The 16,256-nt window shown below is 53.5% G+C and overlaps 6 protein-coding genes across 6 annotated transcripts; 1 reads left to right on the top strand and 5 right to left on the bottom strand.

Annotated features, from left to right (window-relative positions):
- PUNSTDRAFT_104373 (SGNH hydrolase) lies at positions 1–1,383 on the bottom strand (the record flags this gene model as incomplete). Its single annotated transcript, XM_007385192.1, has 7 exons — positions 1,176–1,383; positions 896–1,120; positions 696–835; positions 592–639; positions 497–541; positions 347–434; positions 1–293 (listed from the first exon to the last, which is right to left on the bottom strand). The coding sequence occupies exons 1-7, from the start codon at positions 1,270–1,272 to the stop codon at positions 1–3; spliced, it is 936 nt and encodes a 311-aa protein (XP_007385254.1). The 5' UTR covers positions 1,273–1,383.
- A 535-nt stretch (positions 1,384–1,918) lies between these two features.
- Positions 1,919–3,488, bottom strand: PUNSTDRAFT_144555 (carbohydrate esterase family 16 protein; the record flags this gene model as incomplete). Its single annotated transcript, XM_007385191.1, has 8 exons — positions 3,456–3,488; positions 3,102–3,395; positions 2,820–3,050; positions 2,618–2,757; positions 2,521–2,568; positions 2,423–2,467; positions 2,275–2,362; positions 1,919–2,211 (listed from the first exon to the last, which is right to left on the bottom strand). The coding sequence occupies exons 2-8, from the start codon at positions 3,199–3,201 to the stop codon at positions 1,919–1,921; spliced, it is 945 nt and encodes a 314-aa protein (XP_007385253.1). The 5' UTR covers positions 3,202–3,395; positions 3,456–3,488.
- A 1,397-nt stretch (positions 3,489–4,885) lies between these two features.
- On the top strand, positions 4,886–7,846 carry PUNSTDRAFT_135659 (uncharacterized protein; the record flags this gene model as incomplete). The annotated part of the gene is made up of 4 exons (XM_007385190.1): positions 4,886–6,862; positions 6,917–7,471; positions 7,527–7,603; positions 7,663–7,846. The coding sequence occupies 4 exons, from the start codon at positions 4,886–4,888 to the stop codon at positions 7,844–7,846; spliced, it is 2,793 nt and encodes a 930-aa protein (XP_007385252.1).
- A 472-nt stretch (positions 7,847–8,318) lies between these two features.
- On the bottom strand, positions 8,319–8,702 carry PUNSTDRAFT_135658 (uncharacterized protein; the record flags this gene model as incomplete). The annotated part of the gene is made up of 1 exon (XM_007385189.1): positions 8,319–8,702. One exon carries the CDS (start codon positions 8,700–8,702, stop codon positions 8,319–8,321), a length of 384 nt encoding a protein of 127 aa, XP_007385251.1.
- A 2,310-nt stretch (positions 8,703–11,012) lies between these two features.
- PUNSTDRAFT_135657 (uncharacterized protein) lies at positions 11,013–13,914 on the bottom strand (the record flags this gene model as incomplete). Its single annotated transcript, XM_007385188.1, has 4 exons — positions 11,013–11,255; positions 11,306–11,560; positions 11,613–11,765; positions 11,824–13,914. 4 exons carry the CDS (start codon positions 13,912–13,914, stop codon positions 11,013–11,015), a joined length of 2,742 nt encoding a protein of 913 aa, XP_007385250.1.
- Positions 13,915–14,566: 652 nt separating this feature from the next.
- On the bottom strand, positions 14,567–16,195 carry PUNSTDRAFT_135656 (uncharacterized protein; the record flags this gene model as incomplete). Its single annotated transcript, XM_007385187.1, has 7 exons — positions 14,567–14,677; positions 14,729–15,046; positions 15,109–15,379; positions 15,429–15,488; positions 15,535–15,788; positions 15,839–16,026; positions 16,075–16,195. 7 exons carry the CDS (start codon positions 16,193–16,195, stop codon positions 14,567–14,569), a joined length of 1,323 nt encoding a protein of 440 aa, XP_007385249.1.
- Between the last annotated feature and the right edge of the window lie 61 nt (positions 16,196–16,256).

Below are 16,256 nucleotides of genomic sequence, written 5' to 3'. Positions count from 1 at the left end.
TTATCCCTTAAAAACTGTTAGCCATTGTCCGCTAGTCCCGTTGAGCACTTCTGCAATTTCCCTTGCTAAGACTCGATCCGCTTGTTCACTAGGATGCGCCTCATCGTAGAATAAGAAACTGTCGCGGTCAGTACCCTGTGCGACAGTGCAATCGCCTGGATCACTGGTCGATTCGTTGACTTGCAGTATGCAAGAGACGACGGAGCCAGTGACATTCAGCGGTGCGGTGCCGTTGAGGTAGAGGGCAGGGTTGTTGTACATGTCCATGAAAAGAGCGTGTGTGTCAAAGTAACCTGGTCAGGACGGAGTGAGGTTTTAAACGGATGCCGGTGGAGGGCTTGCGGACCTACGGTTGCGCCGACAAGGCTCGGCGTCGTCAGCTGGATGAAGAGCTTGGATAGGGCATTGCCAGCAGCAACCAATTCTCTCATGAACTGACAAAGAACGCGTCGAGGTCAGACGCAATGGAACTGGACCAGCTTCCGAGGACACATACTATGTTCCATTCTGTGGTATTCCGCTGAGCGGACCAGTAGTGATCCTGTGGAGGAACGTCGGCTTCCACGCCAAAAGGACGTGTGGATCACTCACCGGATATGAGTCTGCTTGGTATATGGATGTCAAGTCGAGGGGTATCATCTGGAGCGCACCGTCAGTCCAACGCGAGAATAGGACGAAAAAGACGGAGGACAAACATTCTGGAACAGGAAGTTACGTGCACCACTTCCGTACAAGGTCTTGATCCACTGGATAGCGCATTCGGTTGTGTCCACCACGGTGACGCCAGAGGTCGCCTGGCCTGTCAGCAGCTCGCCTGCGCCGACGTCGTTCGTGCCTTCAAGGATTAATATGACGTCAGATGTGAGGAGGGCACTGGCATCGTCCACTACGTTACCTATCCATAGGGTGTACAACGTCTCGCTGGGGTCAAGCGTAGTGGATCCATTGGCTGTGAGGTCAAAATACGTGTTGATTTCGCTTTGAAGGTCCGGGGTCGTCTTCGGAGTGAGATTATTGTCGCATGCTGCGCCGGAGACAGCGAAGGAGAAGAGTGTCAGATTGGCGTAGCCGGCAAGGTAAGTCGGCCAAGCGGTCCCGCCGGTTGCAGTGGGAGATGTAGCTATCGCACTATTCATGAGTTCGAACAAGGGTCGTGTTAAATCGGAGAGGCGTACCACTATAGGAATCGCCGAAGGTAGCAATATTCCTGATGTTGCCGAATGGTCCCGCGAGAGACGCGACAAGAGGCAAGGTCGATATGACTTTCTGCATCGGAGCGTATATGAGGCGAGTGAAGCTGGGCGCTCCTAGCCCTTGTACGTTGATCGGACTGGGATAGGGCAGCAGATGAGGGATAGGATCCTTATTACAGGTTCCAAGACGATGCACGGTGAGACAAATCACTTCGTTACCACGGAAAGCTGTTTGCAGCTCTTACGTACCTGTGGATCACAGTTTGAGCCCGCTTCAAGTCGTTCCTTCGACGTATGTAGGCCGCTGGGCTGCCAAAGGTGAACGCCGTGGCGTCCGAATCAAAGAAGGTGACAGTCATCGTTCAGATGACCTGCAGGAAGTCCGGCAAGATAACAACGGGCTCAGTGATAGTAGCACGGCGATTACGCATCATGGAATCTGTACGTAGGGAAAGGGGTATAGTTGCGAGTAGAAGCAAGCGCGTGTCTGCAGTACGTGGGGGAACGAACTGTATACACGCACGCGTGCGGCGTACTTGGAGCAACAGCCATACCAACTTTCACTCACTTCACGCTCGTCTGGAGCACTCACTATGGCCGGCACACGTTACATTCTTTGTCCACACAGCCATCAGATATACGTATATGAGTACTAGATTGAGACAGACTATGGACTATCAAAAGACATCAATATGCCAAGGCGTAGGGGCCCGGAGTCTCCGAGCTCATCCCTTGAAGACGGTCACCCAGCGTTCACTAGTCCCGTTCAGTACTTTCGCAATCTCTCTTGCGACTACGCGATCCGCTTGCTCGCTCGGATGTATCTCGTCGAAGAAGAGAAAACTGTCCCGGTCCGTGCCCTGGGCGATTGTGCAGTCACCAGGATCCGAGGTCGACTCGTTCACTTGGAGGATGCAAGACACGATAGACCCGGTGACATTGAGTGGCGCGGTGCCGTTGAGATAGAGAGAAGGATTGTCATGCATGTCAGTGAAGAGGGCGTGCGAGTCGAAGTAACCTAAGTCCATGCATGGCAATGAGTAATTGATTCATGGAAGGAGCTCGTTCTGAGTTTGCTTACCGATGGTAGCGCCGGGAAGGCTGGGTGCCATGATCTGAATCATCAGTTTCGACAAGGTGTTGCCTGATGCCACGAGCTCCTTCATGAACTATCTCATCGGGATGCGGTCAACGGGGAGGTTTTAACAAGAATGCACCAAGATACTCACGACGTTCCACTCAGTTGTATTTCGCTGCGCGGACCAGTAGTGGTTCTGTAGAGGTAGATATTAATGACCTCGCATGAGAAATCGATACCAAGACATGCCGGGTAGGAATCTGCCTGGTATTCGGGAAGCAGGTCTAATGGTAGCATCTGGTACGACACGGTTAAGCCACGTAACATCCGCGAGAAGTATGCGTACGTTCTGAAACAGGAAATTGCGCGCGCCACCGTCGTAGAGCGTCTTGATCCACTGCACAGCGCATTCTGTGGTATTGACGACGGTCACGCCGGACGCCCCTTGACCTGAGATCAACTCTCCTTGACCAACGTCATTGGTACCTACAAATTTGGAGCAGGTGAGTAAATGGTTTGATGGTAAAGTGTGTCAAGGCTGCACTCACCAATCCACAGGGTGTACAGGGTCGAGCTTGGATCGAGCGGGCTCGACGTGTTGGCCGTAAGGTTGAAGTATGCGCCGAGTTCGTCGTGAGTTACGTCCGGCAAAGTACGCGGCGTCAGGTTGTCGTCGCACGCAGCACCTGAGACGGCGAAAGAATACAGGGTAATATTGGCATAATCTGCTAGGTAGGTCGGCCAAGCAGTTCCGCCTGTGGCTGTAGACGGCGACGTGGCTATAAGAGAAGGGTCAATTTGGAACACCGTGCAGTGAATAGAGCGCATACCGGTGTAGGAGTCGCCAAATGTGGCAACACCCGTGATATTGGGACCAAACGGTCCTGCGAGTAAGGTGGCCAGGGGTAATACCGAGAGAACTGCTTGCATGATTGGAACGACGGGTTTGAATGCGTTGTCACAGCGCTTTCTGGTTGTCCGCCCGTAGCGTATGGATACGTACCCGATCAACGTTTCCACGACAGACGACGCTGAGGCCGCTGAAAGGCGCACGATTGTGAACCGGGTTAGAGGGAACAGCTATAACGTGGATCGGTGAACCCTGCCGCGCGGCACGGTGGTGTCTAGGTGGCAGAGAAAGCGTCAGAAGATCAGCTCGTCGTCGGGGCGGGCTTGTTGCGTACTCGCTTCGCCAGCTTCCGCGTCGTGAGCGCCTGCGACGAATCGCGCTGTGTGGGATGGGGCGCTACGGCGGGAATAGACAGGGTCTCAGCTGACCTCAGCTTCCTTGCGGATTGTTGGCCTCCATTGATCATTGATGCCGAAAATGACGGTTCATGAGCAGAGACAGCGTTGTCGGGTTCCATGTTGTGTTCAACGGTAGAAATTCATGAGCAGAGTCCGGACGCGGTGGTGATCACGGTCAATTGGAAGTGACGGCGAAGCAGCACAGGACAGAGAGCTGGCACCGGCCGTGACTTGGCTCAACTGCGATCGGCCTTACGCCTCGTCAACCGTCAGACATCTGGAAATTCTGTTTGGATCTATTTTTCTGCCAGCGCGGTCCTATGTTTATCGCGCCTTGCGGTAGAAACGTCTATATAAGCGGATCTGCCGATACAATGAGCAAGGCCAACGGACATGCAAGATACATGCGAGGCGGTCACGACAACTGGTATGTCTATCCCCTTTTTTCTGCCGTGGTATACTCGACTGGCGGTCAATTCACTCGTTCCTTGACCACACACAAAAGTAGTCACAGCAGACGCATCCATTCATAGACAAGACGATAGCAACATCTATTGCGGCCAGGATATCTGCGAGTGCGCAAGTAAGTCTGTTCTCTGTTGCTTTGAATGTTATCCAACTACACCTTGCAGCAGCCGTGCCATCTGATACGAATGAGCGCTGCGATCTAGCACTCCAGCTTCACCAGAAATTCTTCCAGAATAGCGATCTCGACGCCGCACAGCAGTGCATCGAGCAATACGAGGCGCTCCTATCGGAGACGAAGGAACCAATTCCCTTCAACTCTTCGATCCCAAATCCGGAGCCGCGCATCCCGCTCGATGCCCGTCCGAAGCTACATCACATTCTCATTGGGCTAGCTGATATATACGTGGATCGCTATAGGCACAATTACGAGCAATGCGATCTGGAGCTTGCGGTACAATATGGGAAAGAAGCCCTGTCTATGTGCCGCACAGCTGGGATACGTTGCCCTACAGTACTGGGGCTATTCGCCAACATCTTGGATAGCAATGCAGATGACGTTTCCCGGAAAGAAGATAGGATCGTTGCAGAGTCGCTCTGCAGAGAAGCCATCTCACTCTGCGCAACGGGAACCTACTTGGCAGTAACAGTTCGCCTTCATCTAGCATGGACTCTGTTGGGGTTATTCATGGAGAACGGGTCTCACATCTTACTCGACGAAGCGATTGACATCCAGCGACAGGCCTTGGTTGACCTGTCTCCATCTCATTGTTACGATCGACATCGACCCCTGCGATTCCTAGGGGTGTATCTACGCCATCGATACCATATGTTCGGAAAACCAGAAGATTTGGATGAATGTCTTGATGTTTCCGCGCAGGCCGTGCACTTATGTCCAAAGATGCACATTGATCGGTGCAAGACAGTAAATGAGATGCTCTGGTCGCTATATCTGAAGACTTTGCGCTCTAACGCTATCAATGAGCTCAACAAAGCGATTGAACTTGGACTGAACACTCTCAAAGAAGTTTCTGGTGCTGGGATGAGGCGCGCCGGATGCCTCAGTGTGGTACTCGCCTCGACCAGCTGGAGCAGTCTATGGATCACCTCCTGGATCTTATGGGCACGCTCAGGACATCTGCTCGCCTTTCGCCATCAGCTCGCTCCATCAGATGGGCGCGACCTCGATAAGTCAGTCACTCTGAGCCGGGAAGCTTTGCGACTATGCCCTCCCAACCGAGCAGACTATTGGGTGTACGTGGACCGCCTGGCGCTCGGATTGCTTCTGCAGTACAACTGGACCGGAGAGATAAGTCATCTCGAAGAATCTATTCAACTCGGGCGTTCTACCATCGATTCAATGCCAACTACCCACGCTCAGCGATTCATTCCCGCTCGCGGTCTGGCGCGTTCACTGATGCTCCGCTTCAACGAGACAAGGCGGATCTCTGATCTCGATGAAGCCATCAAATGGGATCGTAGGGCCCTGGCGAGCAGTGGGACCTCACATGTATTCTATCCAGAAATTTCTGCTCAAGCTGTCTCCCGTCTTTGCATGTTATTTGACGCTCGGGGCTCATTCGAGGCTTTGGAAGAAGCGATTACCCTCAGCAACACCGTCCTGGACACGATGGCTTCCGACAGTGTTCAACGCAGCGATGTTATCCTCGAGCTGTCAAAAGCGCTGTTGCGCCGCGGAAGACACCAAGGGAATGTCGCGGACATCGACCGCTCCATCTCGAAGCTAGCACGTATCAAGGAAGTAATGCTCCAGCGAACAGGGGGTCCTGAGCTTCTGAGCACCCTCGCCGACTGTCATATCGTCAGATTTCGCTTCAATCGCAGCTTCAAAGACGCGAACGATGCCTTGGAAACTATGACTGGCTTATTGGATAAGCTGCCTCCTGGGCGTCCCGAGAGGTATCAGTACCTCATGAGTACAGCAGAACTCCACATGGAGATAGGAACACCTTACCGGAGTATCCGGGTCGCACTCTCGCATTTAGCCAGTGCTCTATCCGACGAACACCGGGACGTTCGTTCTCGGATTGAAGGAGCACGTCGCATACTCGATATTGCTGTGTCGCAATATCAGGATATCGTCTCCTCTGAGGCCGCAGCAAGTCGCCAACTGCTGGACATCTTTGCTCTTGCGGTGGGGCTTCTGCCCCGAGTAGCCTTCTTTGATCTTCATCTTCATACCCGGCTCCAGTCGTTGGCTATCGGCCAGAGCATTGCTCTCACCAGCGCCTCTCACGCGGTCAACATCGGCTTACCTCAGAAAGCATTGGAGATACTTGAGCAGGGTCGCGCGGTCTTCTGGACGCATTCATTACGCTTGCGCTCCCCCTTCGACGCAGCGCCCAAGGAGCTCCGAGAACGGTTGTCGATCCTTGCCCGACAGCTGGAGAAAGTACACGACAAATCGTCTACGGGCGAGAACCTGGGTGCTGTCGAAGCGGAGTTTGCTCGCAGAAGAGGTCAGATAGAAGAATTCAACGCACTGCTCAATCAGGTTCGCAAACTACCTGGAATGAATAGATTCCTGCTGCACGACGAGTATACGACGCTGAGAAAGGCCTCCGAGAGAAGTCCGGTCGTAGTGCTGGTATCCAGTGCGCTGGGGAGCCACGCTGTCCTTCTCAAGCAGGGGGGCGACTGTGTCAGCATTCCTATCGAGCATCTTCCTGATACCTGGCTCGCACATTCCGGCACGGAGTGGCGTTCGATCATCGTAGAGGCCAGGGCAGAGATGCGCGACTGCAGAAAGATGGAAAAATCAAAAATCTCGAAATCTCGAAGAGCGGGTGCCGAGGAGATCTTGCGCACATTATGGATTGAGGTGGTGAGACCGGTGATCAATGCTCTAGGGCTCGAAGTATGAGATAACCCTCTACATTATCATGGTACAAGGCTCACCAGTTGCTTCTAGCCCTCCGAAGGTCGAAACCGTCCTCGCATATGGTGGTGCCCTACTGGAAACTTTGCTCACTTACCGATCCATGCAGCCGGTGCTGGCAGAGAGCGGTGCTCAGATTACGTCGTCTCCTCCTACATACCGACCATCGGGTCCCTTCTCGCTGCCAGGAACGCGTATTCGCCCATCCTCAAGGATGACATTCACGCGCTCGTCGCTGCAACGCCTCGGTCTAGCATGTCGCAGTGGAGCGACCTCATTCACACGCGCGCAGAGGCGAGAGCGATCCGTGCCGTCTTACCAAGCGGAGCCATAATAGAGCTGCCTCCCGCAGACGACGCTTGCATTGAGGGCGGAAACGGGATCACGGCGGACACGCTGCTAAAGCTGCTGCCACAGACGAATATCCTGCACCTCGCTTGCCATGGCCATCAAGATCTGGAGAATCCGTTGCAGAGCGGATTCATTCTGCGCGACGAGAAACTCACGATCGAACGACTGATGCCTGTACCCCTCCCTCGCGCGTCCATGGCATTCTTGAGTGCTTGCGAAACAGCCAAAGGTGACTTCGTGAGTACCAATACCAGTCGAGATCATGGTGCGACTGAACAACGTGCCCATGCAGAATCAGCCTGATCAGGTGATCCATCTCGCCGCCGCCATGTTCTTCGCGGGATTCAAAAGCGTCATCGCTACGCTCTGGTCAGTACCGGTTTGCAGCTTCCCACTTCTATGATACCGACTTACAATCGACTGTTAAGGTCCATGGCGGACGCGGACGGGCCAGAGATAGCTCGGTCTATATATCAGAACATATTCAGCAGCGAATCAGATCACATCGACCCCGACGATATCGCATACGCCCTCGACGAGGCCATCACGAAACTGCGGATCGCGCAGCCTGAGCCTTTCAGATGGGCACCGTATGTACATATAGGGATTTGAAGACGCACCGATATGCGTCGTTGGCACGACAGAGACCCCGTTCGTGTATGCTCGTAATGAATGACTGGGGCTCATAACCGAGCCTCCACATCCGACCAACCCATCCGACTCATCACCCCGAATGATCGTGGTTCACTTCATCCGCGGGAGGCACCTCGACGTGCTCGATCACTCCCGCAGGATCCTCGCCTTCGACGTAGGACGAGGGACATGACATGACAGAGACGTCCGAATCCACCGGTGGGGGGGCCAGGACATCTTCGTTGATGGCTGCAGTGTCGTGCGGTGCCGGGTTGAGAGCCGATGCTTACGTGGACGTATCTGCTGGATCGACTTGAGATTGGGACGTAGGCGTAAGGATTTCAGAGTCAACAGAGACGGTTGTAGAGTCTTTGATTGAAGAAGAGTCCGATAAGGGCGCCTGCGAGTCGGCGACAGAAACACGGAGGAATTTGACGGCTCAGACAGGTCCTCAGGTCCTCAGGGGGCCCCGCGGAGACTTCGTCAGGCAAGCTGGCTCTGAGATATGATGGGGGTCGGAGTGAGGAGACATCGATGTCGAGGCTTCGGAAGGCACCGGCGACTTCTCTGGGCTCTCCAGCGAGGGCAATTCTTCGGTAACATGCCCGATCGGAGAAGGCATCGGCGTGTCAGGCTGGGCGGGATGAGCCGACGCGGAGGGATCTGCAGCGTCGTTGGAGAGAGCGTCGAAGGGTGCTGGTTCGCTGAGGTTAACGGAAACATCGTTCACCTCCATAGCATGAACGTCTTCGATAGCGGCTTCGTGTGCGTCGTTGGAGAGAGCGTCGAAGGGTGCTGGTTCGCTGAGGTTAACGGAAACACCGTTCACCTCCATAGCATGAACGTCTTACATAGCAGCTTCGTGTACGTTCTCGTTGGCTGACTGGTCGGAAGTAGCTTGCGCCATTGTCTGTCAGGGAATTTTGGGGACAGCGACAGTTACTTACACCGTTGATGGAGGGTGGGCGCGGTCATCGACGGTAGCTTCTTCAGCGGAGACAGGTTCGTCCACCTTCCCGTCCGCATCCTCCTATCGGCGACATCACATATCCTAACAAGAACTACATAAACAAGCTGTATGTATTTCAAACAACCATGAGTGCGAGTTGCTAAGTATAAGAAATATGGCTATTGACGTGAAACGACATATGGACCGTTCGTTAAACGTCTGGAAAATCATGATATACGGAGGCAGCCTCTGTTTCGCGAGCTGCGATACTCTCGAGGGAGAAAGAGGAACGTGTCGGTGTTCGTTCCCCTATTGTCTCTGATACATAATAGAGTATCAGTTCAATGCAATGTGAGAGCTACGCATACAGGTGCTGACGAACCCGAAAATGGACCGATGCCGTACACATTCTTGGGAATTGGCTTACCATTGAATATAGATCTGACGGCTGCCATTGCAGTCAGTTATGAGGGGGGACAAAATGTGAGCAAGAATAAGCAACTTGCACGATACGGCATCCGGAATCGGATCGACTTGAGGCTCGAGCTTTTCCATTTCCCGTCGCATCATCCATTCTAGGCGATCATCAATCTCACGGGGTTGACCAGAGTGGTGTCTAAGATATGGTGATTGTATAGACGACGGCGGAGGAGATGCCTGCAACATCACAGGAGACACCACGGAGAGCCCGCAGTCCGCGATGGGCACTGGCAAGGATCGTCCAGGCAATGTGGTTAGATATCTCGGCGTGTATTCGCCGGTACGACTTGAATGCATGGCCTGCGGGAGCACTGAAAATGCTGGCAACGTTCATACATTCCCAACCAGCATCAGACCCAGAACGAAGCGTATCTATTCGTGCAACGACGGACCATCTGCACCCAGGGTAGCAATGGGTGGTTCAATTTCTCGTTGGACATCCTTGATCATCACCTCCGCACTGTGGGAGGTAGTCTGACCAGGCGAGAACGTGAGAACACGCACATTAACTCGTCCTTTAGCACTCACTAGCGCGATCCGCACAAATTTCTCGGCCATTGGCAAGTACTCTTCGGCTTTGCTCTTGTCGTCAACAAGAAGATACCTTGGATTACGAGCCTTTCTCAACCTGCACTTCTTGCCATATGCTTCGTGATATGCGGCCTTTGCACGAAGCAACCTGAGTGAGGACCACCCCAGCAGCGTGAGCACCACGATACTGAAAGCCACGAGCCTTCAACTCACTGCATCCTCTCTGATTCTAAATCGCTGAAGACGCGAGGGGGGAGGCACGCCCGCAGAGCGCCCTCAGCTCTGATCCAGAACTGTTCATTGCAGAAATCTATGTCCGCGGCTTGTCTCCATATTCCGATCGCTGTTTTATGCCTTTTGGAGTGGGCCTGGCTGGTCGACCATTCAAACATCCTCTCGTATTCCCGGGAGCAACGAAACTCCTGAAGTGTCCGTTCACGCCCAGAGTATCGCATCACCAACTAAGTTGGGATTTGTTTCTGCACGGGTATCTCTTGTTATCATCAAGATTTTGATCCAAACTTAGTTTGCATTGTATTCTGCGCTTATAGTATACATGGTCGCGAAATGACAATCATTATTCGAAGAGCAAACACAGCGTAACATTTTAAATTCAAGCCTAATTGGGATGCAGATTTATACTTAAAGAATCAAAACCTATTTTGGCGCGGTTGGCGCGCAAAGTTTAAGCCTGAACTGGATGCAAATCTGTACTTAAAATGACGGTTAAGGTACCAATCGGCCCGGTACTTGAAGTCCAAAGGCAGCCCGCACTCAATTCTCGTTCACGGTGCACGGACCGCACGGAGTCGGACCGATGAAGGAACGATCATGGGGGTCTCCGTACCGTGCAGGACCCGTGTCCGCTGTCGGTCACGGTGCGGTTGAAGCTCGAACTCCGTACTAGTATACAGCAGAATTCACGAAACTATGATATATACTACTGTAAACGAAAATTTTAGCAACTCGACGTCGTGTACAGGAAGCAATGTTACTTACCAAGGATGTCCGCAGGTCACCACCAGCCAAACCGATGACAAGTGTGGAGGCGAGAACGAGATCATGGCAGTATACCGACAGCGTGCTCTTCGAGCAGCTGGAGGAGTACGGGGGAACGACGATCGGCATGTCCAATTTGATCCTGCCACGAGCGTATGTCAAGTGGCGGACGAATGATACTCGTGTTTAGGTATGCGTCTCGACACTGCTTGAACCAGCTTTCTGCCCGCTGGCTCCAGTATCCGAAGTCGAGTCCCTCCCAGATGTAAGGCGAAGCGTGGTCTCCTCGTCAGCGCACATTTCATCATCTTCAATATAATTCTCGTTGATGTCGTCCGCGGCTCTCGCCTTGCCCTTGCCCTCGATCTTGGGGTCAGCGATGCTTACTGTGTGGTCCTCCGTGACCGTGGCCTCGCCCAGAACTTGAGTCTACGAGCAATCAATGAGATGCACCTCAGGCAACCACGACTAAGGGGTACATGAGATGACGTAGAGGCCTGAGGTAATGACGATTGTTCCGATGATGGAGGATCGCCGTCTCGGTCATCACCGAGTCGATTGTGGCGGGTCTGGGTGTCACTGACTCGGTCATCACCAAGGTTGTTGGCGTTACTGACTCGGTCATCACCGAACTTGTTGGGGTTGCTGCCCTGAGCAACAGGATGTGCTGGTGGAAGGGACAGGGAATCTTCCCACTCGAGATCACGATCAACAGTGTCGTCCTCAATATGCTCCTGAGCGGGTTAAGCATCGGATTGAAAGAATAGATGGATGAAAGAGCCATACCTGTACAGGAGTGGCAGCGTACGACGGAGCCGGACGATAAACCGGGAGTACGGCCGGATCCTCGGTAGTGTCCATAACGGGGAGACAATGCGGTCGGCCATAGCCAGGCTGGTCAACTTGCGACGGAGGGAAGGATTCGTCCGAAGGTGTAGCCTAAGCGACTGGAGTGTCAGACCAGCACAACCAATAACAACTGAAACGAACAACTTACCTCCAGGTGATCATGTTGCGGGACAGGTAATGCTTCTGGGGGAGGAATCCCTGCTGGGGGATCGACGAAGTCCGAGGCAATATAACCCGGCCTCCCCTCTACCGTCTGGTTGAAGTAGTACTCGTCCACATCCTCCTCAGCCGTGTCGGTGTCTTCCTCAGGCCGATAGGGCGGCGACGGAGGGCGTGGGTGTAACCACGGGGCAACGTCCCATTCATCATACACCCCGTCGTATAACCGCGCATTGGGATGCAGTTCGTAAAGGGTGGCGGCACGTTCTGCCTTCGACACTTGAATCCGTTGAAGCCGTCGCCCTAGATTATCTGCTTTCCAGTAGAAAACACGAGTATGAGGTCCGAGTACCCCGTTTGAAGCCTTCTGCTCCCGGTCGTATATGAGGCCCACAATTTGATCGTTTGAGTATTTGACGAGGAAGAGCTGACGATACCGGTGACGTCGGCGCATGAACGCATAGAACGACTCGTCGGGGTGATGCGCACGAATCTGGGGAATTGGGAACTCGCCACGAGGGTGGTAAGTTTGGCCGCCTTCCTCTACGACTTGCTTAGTGAGATTCTGCACTTCATCTAAGGTCAAGGCAGGGATGAGCGCGCGAATACCTTCGGCGCGTTCCTCACGTCTTTTCTCAGCCGCGGACAGTCCGGCAGCCCGGCGCTGGTACGAAGTCGGGATTCCTTGCTGGCGTCTGCGATTGTCCTTCTGCCCTTGAGTGTTATGCTTTGGACGCGATGTCGTCTTGGAAGGAGGCAGTTGAGCTACCACCTTAACCCAGTCGATAACCTCAGCCTCCCTCCCCTCAGACGCTCCCCCCTCAGATGCTCCCCACAAGGATGATGCGTCCGGCCAACCGGATGCTACCCAACCATCGGATGTTGCGTTCGCCCGACCGCCGTCCGCTCGACTGCCGTCCGTCCGACCGCCGTTTGCCCAACCGCCGTCCGACCAACCGCCGGACGATAGGCCGCCGGACGATGGGTCCGCCGGAGCACTAGACGATGGGCCTGCCCGAGCGCGGGATGATGGGCCTGCCCGAGCGCCATTTGATGGGCCCGCCCCAGCGCTGGATGGTTTGCTCAACCAACAGCCAGATGAAGGACCCCAAGACTTGCGCGAGACGTCAGAGCGCGCCTTGGCCACGATGGCCTGCGGAACCATGTCCGACGGTATTTGGTGGGTTGCGGGGAACCATTCGAGATGACCCAAGTATTCGTGATATTTGCCACAATAGATCCAAAGAGGAAAGAATTTGTTGTGATGGGTGCCGATGAGTGAGATGAGCCATTTGAAATGGAAGCTAGATAGTTCATAAAGATTGACCAGTATGCCTGCCCGCGGTATCGTATTGAATTTGAAGACCCAAGACGCATGGAGGGACATGAGAAACTCGTTATACCTGGATTGCAAACGCGAGTCGCTGAGCGCATGACGAAGCAACGTCGTGACCCGGAGTTCCCGCAATCCGGTGTCGCGCTTGTAGTCGTACTCGCTAAACTTCCTTGCGAGGTAGTACAGGAAGGCCGTCATCGTTAACTGTTCATGGAAGGCGGTACGGACGAGGCTCCAGAGCCCGACAGCGTCGCTCTTGCAGCACGAGAGCACACGGTATGAAGACGTGGATGAAGTGGATACCTCCGAAGGAATCTGAGGTCGACAGTCGATGTACTGCAAGAGTACGGGGTCGAGCGATGCTTGCGGTAGACTGTGCAGATATCCGCGGAGGGTGTTCTGCATGTCCTTCAAAAATAGCTCGTGGTCCTCCAACGTCTTCCAGAACGCTATACGGCACTGATCGTGATTTTCGTATTCGACTGGGTAGTCCCGAACATCAGTCAGTTCAGTGTAGATTTCCAGGCCGGCCCAACCTTCGCCGTCAAGCTTGGTTGGGTACATGATGCTGTATAACTCGGTGCCCTTGAGCCAGCTAGTTACCCCGCGGTCATTGCTGGTTTCGCCTAGATTGGGGAAGTTATGGAATGGGACGACGTTGCAATTGAAGGAAACGAAGTATTTGTCGCGCACACGCCAGAGACCATGAATGGTATTAGATGAGATAGTAGACTTGGACGACATATTGAAGCAGGGAACCTAATGGGCACATTAGTCGACAGACAATAGAATGAGTAGGGTGCGGCGTACGGGAGGGGGCCGGGATTGTCCGATGAGCAGTCAGGACTTGGGGTAGCCGACAGGGACAAGAAGACTGAAAACGGGTCGAAAGCTAGAACAGCGGAGCTAGAAAGCAGCGGTCACCACCGTGGTAGAGCTGGAAAGCAAGATAGCGGGGGGAGCAGACGACACGTCCAAGGCGAAGCCAGCGGTCACCACCGAGGCAGGCACTTGAAGAGGTTGATACGGAACTGAGAGAAATCTTACGGAGACGGTAGCGAGACGAGTGAGAGTGAAAGAAGAGTGAGCGACTGGGGACGGAGAAGCAGGAAAGAGAGTCGATGAATTTTAAGGTTGGGTTGACCGTGAAAGAACTGTGAGCATTACAGTACCGGCGTACTCTGCGGTGGTGACCGTTTATTGTCTACTTCACGCGCCACCTCGCTGGTTCATCTCTGTCTCCCTTGTCCGAACACCGTCTCGCCTTGGGCCATATCGGCGATCCCCTGGTCAAGCTTGTCAGCGCCGTAACATTCTTACCTCCGGGATACAGAGCTTCCTGCAGGAACTGTAATTTCGGCACATCTCATGTTGCGAAGCAATCACCACATTATCATTATGCAAATCCGTACAACTCTGCGATGCACTTTCTGTGGCTGACGATCGCGGGCCGGACTGCCAAATACCAGTAACCTTTTGCATACATCCAAGCTTCAGGAACGTCGTCCTACTTCTAATGGTAAGCAGCATCATGGTTGTGAATGTGTCCAATGCTTACCTCCACCATTGACCACAGGAAAGGCGCGACCACTAGAACGAGCAGTAGTATGACAGAAACAGTCATCACTAGCTTTGCGAGCCAGACGAGGCTGCGCTGCACGAGGTTTGATAACCAGGCAAGGCCGCCTTTGAACCTCTGCCAGATTTGTTGCAATAACTTCCAGAGCTGTCCTGGCAAGTCAGTTCCAGCTGTCGAGTTTGGCAAGGTCGCGGATCCCTCAATAACCCGTTTGCACGTCCATACGGATACTGCTCCGACACCCGTCGTCGAGGATGTGGCGCATGCTATGTAGTTCGCCGAGGCGGTACTAGATGTCTGCCAAGAGGGATCAACATCGTGCGTCCTTCACCGTTGAACAATCTTCTGTGTGAGCTTACCGCGACGATTTGTGTATAGCCATCTGACGCATTCATTAAAATCTGCTCGGGCCCACCACCTGCCTTTTGAAAGACATAAGCACATCCAGTGTCGCTCCCCGCTACGACGATCTCTCCGTCTTCGCCAAACATGACGTGCTTAGGGACAGCCGATATCTTGGACCCGGCACCAAACATAGCGACTAGGGCTCCCGTTTCGCTATTGTGTAGGCTGAAGTTGTTTGTGTTGTCGATGACGACTTCCCTGTCCTTGCCCATGGTGGCGTAGCCGCTATTGTGGTGCTTGGTCAAAAATCATATCCTCATTGATGGTCACTCACATGAGCTGAGCAAGGCTTGGCCCATGCTCCAGCGTCCGTTCCCTCCTGGAAAACGTGTGTCTAGCGAGTGTCAGCACTACTTCGAGAACGAGACACTATCACATACATCTGGCCAGAGAACGTGGAGAAGACCGTGATATCCTTTCTGTTCGACGTGAACTCGATGTTTCTAGGCTCGATCTTGGCCAGCCTCTCGTACCAGTCGTTCCAAAGGCGGTTTGGAAGGACGTCGTAGCATGCAAGAATGCAGTGGATCGTGCCAACTGCAAGTCGGACTCGATCAGGGTTGACCTGGACCGCCAACGAGAGTATCTCGCCGCCCTCGGGCACCCGGAACGCGTGACACTCTCTAAAATTGTTCTTTTGCGACGGTAAGAGCACCCGACTACCACTGAATACACAAGACTTACATCATTCTTCTGCCAGATAAAGACGAAGCCATGCTTCGTGCCAATGAACAACATGTCAAATTGGCCTTCCATGGATGCCCATTTAAGCACCACAACGGATCCATAAATACTTGGTGGAACCGTGTGGGGCTTGCCTGTGCTGATCGGTTTCAAGGTGCGCGTGTCGTTGAGATCGAGACCTGCTTCACCTAAGTCGATTTTCAGCGAACATGCCTGAAAAACAGTCCTTCGCTTACCCCCACGCGCCAGCAAAGTGCCATCCGGCGAGAATGCAAGAGCATACGTTGGAATATGAGGTGTCGGAATGCGCCCGGCGCATTGATATCGACCTCGGGACCAGGTTCTTGAGCTTAGCATTGGTGGAATTTGCGCAAGTGGGATGTTTTTGACCGTTACATCCACCGTTGGCTCTTTTAAA

Source organism: Punctularia strigosozonata (assembly GCF_000264995.1).
Source record: "Punctularia strigosozonata HHB-11173 SS5 unplaced genomic scaffold PUNSTscaffold_9, whole genome shotgun sequence".
Lineage (NCBI taxonomy): Eukaryota > Fungi > Basidiomycota > Agaricomycetes > Corticiales > Punctulariaceae > Punctularia > Punctularia strigosozonata.
Note: the sequence above shows the minus strand (reverse complement) of the source record. Positions and strands in the feature narration are given on the sequence as shown.